The sequence below is a fragment of the Tinamus guttatus genome, unplaced genomic scaffold (assembly GCF_059628265.1).
Source record: "Tinamus guttatus ecotype Peru unplaced genomic scaffold, ASM5962826v1 Tinamus_guttatus_pri_ptg000048l, whole genome shotgun sequence".
Taxonomy (NCBI): Eukaryota; Metazoa; Chordata; class Aves; order Tinamiformes; family Tinamidae; genus Tinamus; species Tinamus guttatus.
In genome coordinates this window covers 14,338,157-14,349,869 of record NW_028288582.1, presented here as the reverse complement: position 1 = coordinate 14,349,869, position 11,713 = coordinate 14,338,157, and the positions used below count along the sequence as shown (strand labels likewise).

Genomic DNA, 11,713 nt, shown 5'->3' with positions numbered 1-11,713 from the left:
GCATGTAGTGCCTTGATGGATTTGTGCACTGCACTTATATGTTACTTTTTAATTAAACTTAAATATGTGTTTTATGTTATACATATGTTTTAGGTATGCTATACATACACACACTGTCTTTGACAGTAAGGGGAGACAAAGGCCAAGGACATGAATTAGACCATTCAGAAATACACTAGGGTTTGATATGTGCTGTCATTGGAGGTTAGAAATTCCAGACCTGGGACATTTCTGGGATATTGTGTTTGCTGATTGTAAGGAAACTAGTAGAAATGGCTACATTCTTGCAGTGTTGCCTAGTAACAAGGAGAATAGTTGCCAGGTTTCTCAAAACGCTCACTTAGGTTTGAGTCTTCTGATCATCTGAATGGTGAAAAAAAGGTATAGGAACAAAAGGTATAGGAACAAAAGCAGGAGACTATGAAGAAAAAGATCATTTGGGGCAGACAAATGTAGTCTATATAAAATGTGGTAACTATTTCTCTGGATACCGTGTAGACTCTCATGTGCTTGCATTTTCTGTAGTAACTTCAGGTATCTGAAGGTATCTGAGGTATCTGTGAACTATATTAAGCTCCACAATCTCATAGTTTAAACATTTGGATTATTTCCAAGAAGTCTAAAACAGACATTTAACCACAATAACTAAAGATAATTAATTTCCTGAGAGCTTTTCCCCAAATTTCCAATTTCACATGCAGTCAAGAATCTGCTGTAGAGAATAGAAAATGAGCCTGTTGGGTTTGGGGCTTTCTGGATTTATAGGTTCTGCATGGAGGAGTCAACAGAACAGAGACACTTTCTCTGGTATCACTGACCTCACATCAGAAAGAAACACGAGAAAATAAGGCAAAACGCTATCAAAGGATTTGGCTTTGGCAAAAAGATAAGGCATTTATGACAGCTGGTTTTATAGGGAAGTTGGTTTTATAGGAAGCAATATTAGACTGTTGAAATGATTGATACGATATGGAAGTCAAGAATGAAGGTAATTTCCAGAGAGTACTAGACATTTATACAACTAATAGGAGCATCAAAAAATACAAGAGGAACTAAAAAAAGCTTTGAATGCAAGCTATAGGCTGACCACTGGGAGTCAGGAAAAAAACTTCAGCTATGGACATAATATTCAAGTTTTCTGAAACATCTGAAGCATGTGAAGTACTGGGTTAGATAAATGACAGCCTTCAGCATTGATACGTCTATAAACAAAAATTGTTCCTAGGTGGCTAAATGAGTTATCAATAGGTAAAATGTCCATTTTGCAATTATAATTCTCTTCCATGCCTCTTGAAGAAGGCATTTTGAAGTGGGAATGTTTAAATGAAGCAACTTCTTACAGGCTAGCAGAAAAACCTCTTAGCAAATACAGCATGTGGGATTTTTATTAGAGGAACTTCACCCTTGGATCTCTTTGGATTAATTACTGAATGATGACTCCCTAGAAACTACTTCTTACCCATGGAATGGGGCTAACTCATGTATAACCTCTCTGAGAACGCACTAGTTCGCTGCACCTGACTTGACAGCTCTGATTTCATCACTGATGTAAGAGGTCACTTTCCTGGTGAGCTGCACCCTGGTACTTTTTGGAAGTTTAAAGTGATGTTTACTTTGAAAGACATCGAGAGTGAATTTCTCCTGGGCCACATACTGGGTCTGGCCTAGGCTCACTCTGTGGGAGAGACTATTCACCATTCACTTTGCAGGATAAAGAGGAATTTGCCTTAAATTACTCCTTTACTGTTGGATTTCCAAGACATTAGGAGGAAAGAAAGTTTAAACATTACGCCCTTCACTGAGGAGAATCTGCTGCTGGGCTATGAACTATCGCTTGAGAAGACATCTGGTCACCCTGGCTCCAGCTTTATCGGAGCTCAGGTGACGTAATTCAGTGACTACACATTCGGAGAGGCTTTTAAGTAAGCGCATACGGGGGAACGTGGGGAAGATGGGGGCAAGAGCCCTAACCGCAACGCCCGCCCGGCAGAGCAGGCCCCGCGGCAAGGCCGGGCCGCGGCCCGCCCCCCCGCCGTCGCCATGGCAACCCCGGCGCGGCCCGCCCCGCGCCGCCGCGGAGCCGAGCGCGGGCCCCGGCGGCGGGATGGGCGTGAGGATGGAGAGCGGCGGCAGGCGGAGCCGAGGTGCGGGGCTCGGGCTCGGGCGCGGCGCGGGCGGCGCCTCCTCCCTTCCCTCCCCGCGGGTCTGCGCGGCCGGGGCCGGCCGCGGCCCCTGGGCCCGGCGGCGGGCAGCGTCTCCCGCCGCCCTCGTGGCGGCTCCGTGCGGGCCCTGCGCGGCCGCCATGGCGAGCGGCTGCCGCTCCGGGTGCAGCCTTGCCCCCTCCCGGCCTGGCCCCGCGGCCCCTCGCGGGTCTCGTCCTGCAGCCCCGTTTAGGTGCGAGGGGTGCAGATCCCCGCCGGTTGCCCTGGGTTTTAATCCCCTAGTAGCCGGTAAATAAGGGACTCGAAAGCATCCAGGCTGCCATAAAATGCTTCCTTGCCCGCCTTAACCTGCTGCGGGCTGCTGCTGTGCTCTGGTCCTGTGGAGCTTTGGCCTGACAAAAGTGGGCAGAAATGCGTGAAAATGTTTGCAGGATCTGGCTGCAGCTCTTGGAAAGTGTCTAAAATACTTTTAGATTTGAACTTGATACTGACATGCATAATTTAATAAAAAAAAAAGCATAGGGGTTTTATATGAGTATTGCGGCGCGGGTGGGTCCGGTGGTGGCAGCACAGGTCTGGGGGGACAGTGACAGGTGCTGCTCTGAGGGCTGGTTAGTGTCAAAAGGGAGTTTCCTTCTATTTCCTCAACTAATCAGAGGTTTTGAATTTTTAATCTGAAATATAATTTCGGTAGGATGGGTTTCATTTAAGCAGAATGCTAATTAGATTATTAGTTGTAAAGGACTGAGAGAACTAACTCTTAGGCAGTCAGAGTACTAGTAAAGAAGCATTTTTGTGTAATCTGCCATAAAAATATATTAATAATGCTGTCTAATTAACAGCTTATACAATTATCTATGGTGCATATGTCAAAGTGTTATGCTAAAATATTTCATATGGTAAAATAATATTTTGTTGCCCATGCAAATAATCCCAGTCAAAATTCAACTTTACTTCAAGCTGAGGGTACTGTAGGTTCTTGGGGCTTTAGCCCTCAAGTTTTGCTTCAGAAGTAAGGTATATATTTCTTCTGTAGATTTTGTCATTTCTTAATCAACTTCGAAGTTAATTCCCGTAAAGCTAGCTTCACAACTGGTACTTTCAGAATTGATGGGAGCTCTGTTGTCCCTGAAATCAGAAATGTAACCATTTTCCATAACCAAGGCTTCTATTTAATTTGAACGGGGAAAAAAAATACAGGTGTGATTATGAACTGCTTGGTTTTTCCTTACCATAATTTTCAAATAAAATGAATGCTTTTGGTAATGAACTCAATTTAAAGTCATGTATGCAGTTACCTTCTGTGACTGCACAGACACTGCAAAAAAGCAATACAGAGCTACCATGTTTAAAGCTGGTTTCATTAAAAAAGAAAAGGAGCCCATCAGTGGGTTACTGCTCTTTGCCAGCTTTTTCCCCTCTCCCCTTCTCACACCAGTTCAGGATCCATTAGCAGCCTCAGGCAGCTGTGAGGGAGGAAGAACTTAGTGAAAAAAAACCCCAGCAAATTAAGGTAGTTCTCCAGAGCAGGGCGTCCTCTTCTTTGTCCGTTAGAGGATGGACAACTAGATGGCTGTTGATAAGGGCCACATCTAATCCAAGAACTGGACGAGGAGTTCCAACATCTATAGCACCTCACCAGCTATGGCCAAATGCTGCCAGGGGGAGGACAACAAACTGGGGAAAGAAGGCGTTAATACTCATACTACTAACAGAGCCTTTTTTGGTTGGTTGGTTGTTTTTTTAAACAAAACAATGCTAATAAAAAAGGAATTTTGAAATAAATTTTAATATAGTGTGTATTTTCATGGAGAGATCATAAATTGCATTGCATTTTCAGACAGCAGTGTTTATATCCATGTTGTATTCATGCACACAGAGATTTCTGTAGCATAAAGAGTTAATTGATACTTTTATTTAAAAATTCTCTTAGGTTCTTCCAGTTTAGGTACTATATATCAGGTCCTAATTTCATTCCTTTAAATATGACCTTTCCAGAGGCATTGGAGTTTCTATTACTACCCCCAGCTCACTTAGGCTTTCACAGAGATGATTTAAAACACTTATGTTCCCCCCGCAGCACGTGTATAGCATTAGTGCTGCAGCATGCTCTTAAGTGTGTATGAAGTTAAAATAAGGGATTTGCAGCAGGAAGAGCATTGAATAGGACATTACTGAACTAGTAGGCATCCCTCACAGGACAGCATTCTGCATGTAGTTGCTTGAATTATTCACTTTGCTGTGGATGTGTCACTAGCTATTTTTGTTTTAGGTCACTGGGAGATTGGAGAGAAAGAGAATAGTTGGTGGTGATAGAGATGAGAGCATCAAACCTTTAAAAATTAAGCACTTCATGTTTTATTTAGTGGATGGGCTAGAGCAGTTGCAGAGTTGTGAAATTTGGGCTCCCTGTCCTTGTCGGCCCTAGGGAGATGAAATCCCTGGCATCTCATGCAAGTGCTGCACGTCTCGTCCCTTGGAGGCAGGAGCACTTCATGCATCTCCAACTAAGAGGAGTTTGCTGTGTGGCCGGGAATGCAAGAGTCCTGGTGCCAGGACACAAAGCACAATAGGGGGTGGCTGTATGTAAGGTAAGGGTTTATATAGAATCATAGAATCATAGAATGCTTAGGGTTGGAAGGGACCTCTAGAGATCATCTAGTCCAACCCCCCTGCATACGCAGGGACACCTAGAGCACGTGGCACAGGACTGCGTCCAAACGGGTTTTGAAGATCTCCAGAGAAGGAGACTCCACAACCTCTCTGGGCAGCCTGTTCCAGTGCTCTGTCACCCTCACTGTTAAGAAATTTTTCCTTAAGTTCCTATGGAATTTTTGATGTTTCAGTTTCCGGCCATTTCCTCTAGTCCTATCAGTGGCCACCACTGAAAAGAGACCATCCCCGTCCTCTGCACTCCCTCCCTTGAGGTATTTATATACACTGATTAGATCCCATCTGAGCCTTCTCTTCTCCAGGCTGAGAACACTTCTCCAGGCTCCCAGCTCCCTCAGCCTCTCCTCATAGGGCAGATAAGGGTTGGTGGCTTTAGCCGAGTGGTGAACACGTTCCTCTAAGAGTGCTGGGCAGTCATGAGGTCCACCTGGTGCTTTGAATCCTGTCTGAAATCTAGTAGCTGCTTATATGAAAGTGCAGGGGTTGCATTTCCCTATGCTGTTACTGGGAGGTTTTGTGGCTTCTGGTTCTGGACTGAGTGTCTGTACTATGCGAACATTGTTATGAAAGACTCTGCTTGTTTCTAGTACAAATCTGTGTTGTAAATCAGAAAGGGCCTTGTAGAAAAATAATTTCTATAAATTCTGTGTTATTAGTAATAGGAAACAAAGTAACAAATACAAACCCCCAATTTCCATGATTTTTTAAGACTGTGAAACAGAAAGGATATAAAGAGCGCATACATTTTTAAAGGAAAATGCAAAGATCATTTTGACAAAATGTTTTATGAATATCTTTGGAATAATATACTTATTACTTACCTTAGGTTACATCTGGAGAGAATTACTGAGCAAAGCTTTTTTTTACTTTTCCCTTCCTTAATGTATAGTGTCTCACGCTTGCAGGGAAAGCCTACAGAAGCAAGAAATACAAGCATTAATAAGGAACTAAAAGATCTATTTAGTATTTTCAATAATATATCATTTGCATGATCTCTAGAAGAAAAGACAACCTGAGAAGCCTGGTGTTGTATAGTTGGTGTGGAAGGTCTGCACTGCCCACTCTGTGTTGCAAGGTATGGTTTGATGCTGCACTTAAATGTCTGGTGTCTCCAAGATGGGGAAGAACCATTATACTTTCCAGTTTCTCAGGTTTAAATTTCAGAAAATAATTTCCTAAACTAAATGACGTGGTCTTGAAGAGATATATTTATGTAGACCTTAAATTTGTGACTGCAGGGTTTTAAAACAGATTATTTTATTACATGAAGTAGGCAATGTACATTTTAGTCAGCAAACTTTATTATTGCCGCAGGTGTTATAGCACTGGGATGAGTTCTGCCAAGTCCAGATAAGTGGTACTATTTCAAAGTGATTTATCTTTTTAGAGCTTATCTCAAGTTCATCAAAATCAGTAGGCAACCTTCACAGAAAAAAAATATATCACTTGCATGAGTGGGTTTTGAAAAAGAAAATAAGAGATCAAGGAGGCAAAATATATACTACACTTGCTTTGCGGGCAACCCTAACACAGCACAGCTGCCTTCACTCCCTTAGCCATTCAGGTGCTCTAATCATAACACTGTGTTATTGTCATTTTTTTGGGTAAATATTTGGTAAATTTGTAATTTGCTGAAAGTCTCACCTCCTCCTTTTGAATTCTGTTCACATTATCTAACCCTTCCATTGAAGTCTCCTTTTTTTGCTATGATGCAAATAACTATGAATATACAATGTGAAACCAAACTGAAACAAGCTGGAACAAATACCTGCTCAAGTCAGCAGACAAGCTGAGATTACACTTGTGAAACAGCTGAGCTCTCTTATTGTTCAACTGGGATACCCAATCTCAAATATGAGGATGACCATTCAAATGTTAATACGTTATATCTAATTTCAAACGTTTTGAACAAGCACTAAAATATATAACATATCCCCCACATACCAAATCCTCCAGGTTCTCGTCTGACATCAGCAGTTTCTATCTTTATTGTAAATATGTGACAGTATAAAAAAACTGTGATACCTTTCAGATTTAGGGAGGATACTGTAAGTTGATTTTTGTGTAGTAGTAAATTTGATGGAACATCTACATGAAAACAGCCTGGGATCCTAAAAAATCAAAGGTTTAGTTGTTACGCATTCTCTGCCACTTTTCAATAACATTAAGCAAAATTTCAGCCAAATTAGTGTATTTGGGCCTTTTTCTGTGACAGATTTCCTCCAAGTTTTGTAAAAACAGGTAGCTGATGGAGAGATTCAAACTGCCTCCTTGATGGAAAGGTTGCAGACTAATTTCATTATTATTATTTAGCGTCAGAGACTGGTAGGGCAGGAGGAAGCGCCATGGGAGCACTGTAGGAGGCCTCCTTCACAGGCGCTGTTTATGGAAATACTTTAAACTGAAGACTGTTTGGTTCTTTAATTGGAGTTATAATAGCATATATAGCTTGGATGTAATATCCGGAGTTTAACTCAAAAAAAAAATAAAATTCTTCAGTGTAAACTTTTGTCTGGTAAAGAGTGTTTTAAACTACAAGAAAGTATCATTTGTTAATGGCCTGTGAGATTTTATCATGTTCAGGTGCTGTGACACGGGCAGTTCAAGGGCTTCCCAGAATCCGAATGTTCAGGAAAACTTTTATTCAAGGGTCTCCTTTTCATGGAACGTGGCTTACAGTTGTAATGGCTAGGTTGCTGCTTTGGAGGGTTTCCAAGGTGTCTGTGAGCCCTGCAGTTAATGGGTTGGATTGGAAAGCGTGTGAGATCCGTCCTCAGGGACGCACCAGATAGGGCAGGCAAGAGGAACGGGGTCTTGGATATGGCTCGTGAGAGCTGCGTCCCTGTGCAAGGACCGTGACCTTTTCACAACTGGTTACATCACTTTTTTGGTGAGCTTGGAATTTCCACAAATTGGAATTTTCTGTATGGCTTGTGAGCAATCTCTGTTCTGTCCACAAACAAAACATTCAGAGGAGACTGAAAAATATTTCTCCTTGTTTATCTTGAAATTCTGTCCCCTCCCCCCCCCCTTTTTTATTTATTGGCTAAGAAATGATGATGCAGGATGTTGGCAGGAAAGGGGGTTGGTTTTTCTTTTATTTTGACATCTGATCTGTAGTAAGGAGCTAAAAGAATAACATGTAGTAGTTTGTCTTATACAGTTTATCCATGTGCCATCTGCTGGTGATAAACTGAAAATGAACATTTCGAAATAACCTGATTTTTCAGCAGTTCTGAACAGGCATATTCCAGTTGAAGAGAGTAAGAAGAACAGGTTTCTGAGCATCTTTGGTCATTGCTAAATAAAACTAAAGGTATTTAGCTTACCCAAAGAGAATCGGCTGCAGGTCTAAGGATGTCTCTGCGTTTTTAAGATGCCCATACTTATCCCTCTGTTGTTCTGTCACATAAAAATTAGAGATAGTCGTATAGCTTTATGTAATTGTATCACATGTGTCATCTTGTGGAATTATAACTCAGATTCGAAATACAGAAAATGATGGAAATTTGCGACAATCTTGGGCAATGCTAAGTGCAACCATCTGGTTTTCATGTGCCTGCTGTCTCCTACTTTTCTGGCTTCTAAAGGTTTTTTTTGTTGTTGTTAGGAGGACTGTTTATTTTTGCTACTAAGATGTTGATTACCTGAAGTTTAAGTCCTCCCAAAGACTTAGGTTCTTTAGGGAGGTGAGCAGTCCAACTAGAGGAAGTTTACCTTCTCGGTGTGAATAGCTAGGTACATCATGAATGCCATGCAAATGCCATAGATAAAGGAAAAGACATATTTAAACAAAAAAAGCAAGCTAATATTGCTAGGTTTGCAATCACCAAGTTTTTATAAAGCTAGTAGTTTTTGATTGGGTGTTTGCATTTTTTTTAATTATTATTAATGAATTTAGTACTGTTTATGTTTAAATCACAAGTGGGGATTAGGAAGAATTGTACTAGAGGGGGGATTTAAAATGAGCTATTTCACATTGGTATTTAGGGTAGGAATGTTGCTTTTTGGCTTTGAAGAACAAAGTAAATGGCATAAAAATAAATATAGAATATAGGATGAGATTAAAAAAATACGTATAGTTGTTGCTTTTTTTTTTTTTTTTTTCATATCCCTTTCCTAGCCCTGGTGTGGAGCTCTTGCAGCAAAGGGCAGCCAGATCACTGTTACTGCACATACTGGCTCTACTGTAGTTAAGCCTCATCAGCCTGTGCTATATAAAGACTGGCTTTTCTAAGTGTGAAATCCTCCTCCTAATTCAAGATCACCTTGATAATTTGTGGTGCTTCGTAAGAATAGAGATTGAGTTTATTGATCCACTTCAGTGTCGTTTGGCAACAGGGTGCCCAAGAAAATGCTCTGAAAACTCTCATGTGTGCTACTTATTTTCATTTTGTTTATTTTCTAAAGATCCTAAGTTTTAAGCAAGCCATGCCATACATAGCCACAATAATATGGTATCGATCACTGTGTAACAGGGAGGCAACATGGAAAGGCAGGTGCTGGGCATGCAGCAGGTAAGAGGCCACAAAAGAGAGGAGTTAAAGGACTTTTTAACATGTGTGGCTGGAGCAAACACTATTATCAGACTAATTTCTAGTCTTTTTTTTTTTTTAAACATCTTGTTGTTTTGAGAAAAGTTTTGCCAGCACTTAGGTTTGTCTGCAGAGTTGTTGAATAGCAAACCAAATTCCTCTTATATTAATAGTAGATTTTTGAAATAGACTGTTCTCATTGATAGGATGCTTTTTCAAAATCTTAAGCTCAAATTTTAGTATAATACTTAACACAATTGTTGCCTGTATTTTTCTCATTAGTCATTTTTGAAAATGCTAAAATTCTATCAATAAAACCTGAAAAAAGTGAGATACAAAGCTTAGGCTGTATCTATGTACAGTTTATTGGTCAATATCAAATTCAACCTGAACTGATCTGATGATCTGTTCTGCTGTTTAATTCCATGACCCAATGAACATGCTACAGTCATAATTCGGCATTCGGATTAAGTTATGCAACCGCAGTGTTATATTTTAGTAGTAGTATAGCATTTGAATATATTTAGTTTTTTTCCAAAAAGATCCTCTACGATGATTCATGAGTCTCTGCTTTACCTTGTCAGCCAAAATATATTTTCTGTTTTTTAACTCTCTGATGTTTTGTTAAAGCGAGTGATCACCCAGCTGTTGTCATTCCCAGATGTGGCCCAGCAAGTCCATTTAAAGGACACTTAAGTACTAAAAGTAATGGTAAGTAATACACATGCTTTCATAAGAAGGTTGACTTGGTTGCTTTTGTGTGAATTCATTTTATGAATACAAATATTTGTATAATAAAAATCTCTGCATTTATCTCAATTGGTGAAATATAATAATATGTACATTTTGTATGCTTTACTGAAATGACTTCTGAGGAATGAGTTTTCTGTTTTAACTGTTTGACTGTCTAGAAATAACAAGATACACACACATATATGTGTATATTTGTGTGTGTATAGCCAAATAGTAAAGACAGAAAGCTCGTGTGTGTGTGTGTATATATATCTATACACACGCATACACACAGTCCCTTAAATTACCAAGAGTATATGAAGTTGATGATATTTTAAAAAGCCTTCTAATGAAACATATAATTTCACAGTTGATAGCTGAAAGGGGCTAGTGTATGTTCATATGCCATAATGTCATCTCAGATCCATTTTTCAGAAGAGTGTGGAATGGAGAAACAGGGAATTTCCATACTGACTTTTACACAGTCCATCTTCAACAGCTCCTTATCATGTAATACTAGCTGAGAAAGAAAAATGTCCATCTGCTATTGGAAACACTGAGTTTGGGTTTGAATTGCCTAATAACAACTGTTTAAAATTTTGATATTCCTATACCTGTCTTTATAATGTTCAAATATGTTTTAATTTTGTAGCTTTCTGCATTGATTCCTCACAGAGTCTAACTAATCAGTACCTGATCAGAGATCACCTGATGTTTCATTATAACAAAATCCTTTCAGCCAAAGGTAATAATGCGAATATATTAAACTTTTACTTACTCTTTCAGAATAGGCTGATATCAAAAGAGAATGAATTGGATTGTAGGAGTTTGTTTGTTTTTCTGTTTGGTACACAGGCTGGTATCAGCAAGGAGATATAGCTGCTACTTAATCTTTTCTATTCTTGGGTTTGGAAATTTTATATAAATTCTTTAAGTGCTGCCAGCATTACTACTATAATTTCCAGGTACTCTAAGCTACATTCTCATCATTCTGCTGTAGCACTACTATGAAATAATATGCTGAGATGGGGATGTTGGAGATGGTTGTGATAGCAAGCATACAGAATTTATTTTAGGAATAAATACAGAACATTTTTAGTTAAAGTCAGACTAGCGTTTTGTTTTCATCTCAAAGATTATCGTGATTATCGTTCATATTGCAATGGGCGGCATTAGTGAGCATTAAGGACTTTGAAAATTGCCCTGTGTGTTTGTAAATGAAAAAAAATCTTTATTTGACTTAAGAGGATGTGTGCTAAAACGAATGAATGCCTTCAGTTTGCACACAGTATTTCAAGATTTGTTTGTTTTATTTGCCGGGAGAATCAGTACTGCAGGTTTGTCATGGGTACCATTAGTAATGAATTTCTAACATGTGAGTTTAAACTAGTTAAAAACTTAGGGTAATTACATCTAAGGAGGTGTTATTTCACCATTTCTTGTCCTGGTTAGCTTCCAAGTAACTCCAAAATTACATTAAAAGAAGTTTCAACTTGTTCTCTTCTGCTATTGTGAGATTGCAATATTCACAGTTAAATATATCTATAGGATCAAGCCACACTTCTAAATTCTGTGGTCATTAAAGGTTTGTATTTTTGCATGCTGTATATA

General features: G+C 39.6%; 1 protein-coding gene across 1 annotated transcript in view; it reads left to right on the top strand.

Moving 5' to 3' along the window:
• Positions 1-2,095: 2,095 nt before the first annotated feature.
• The window catches only part of SPATA7 (spermatogenesis associated 7), a 34,949-nt gene continuing 25,331 nt past the window's right edge, over positions 2,096-11,713 (top strand). The window contains exons 1-3 of the mRNA XM_088539743.1: positions 2,096-2,144; positions 10,001-10,081; positions 10,755-10,847. Coding sequence (XP_088395869.1) covers positions 2,105-2,144; positions 10,001-10,081; positions 10,755-10,847 — 214 coding nt within the window. The 5' untranslated portion in view covers positions 2,096-2,104. The remainder of the gene's footprint in view (positions 2,145-10,000; positions 10,082-10,754; positions 10,848-11,713) is intronic.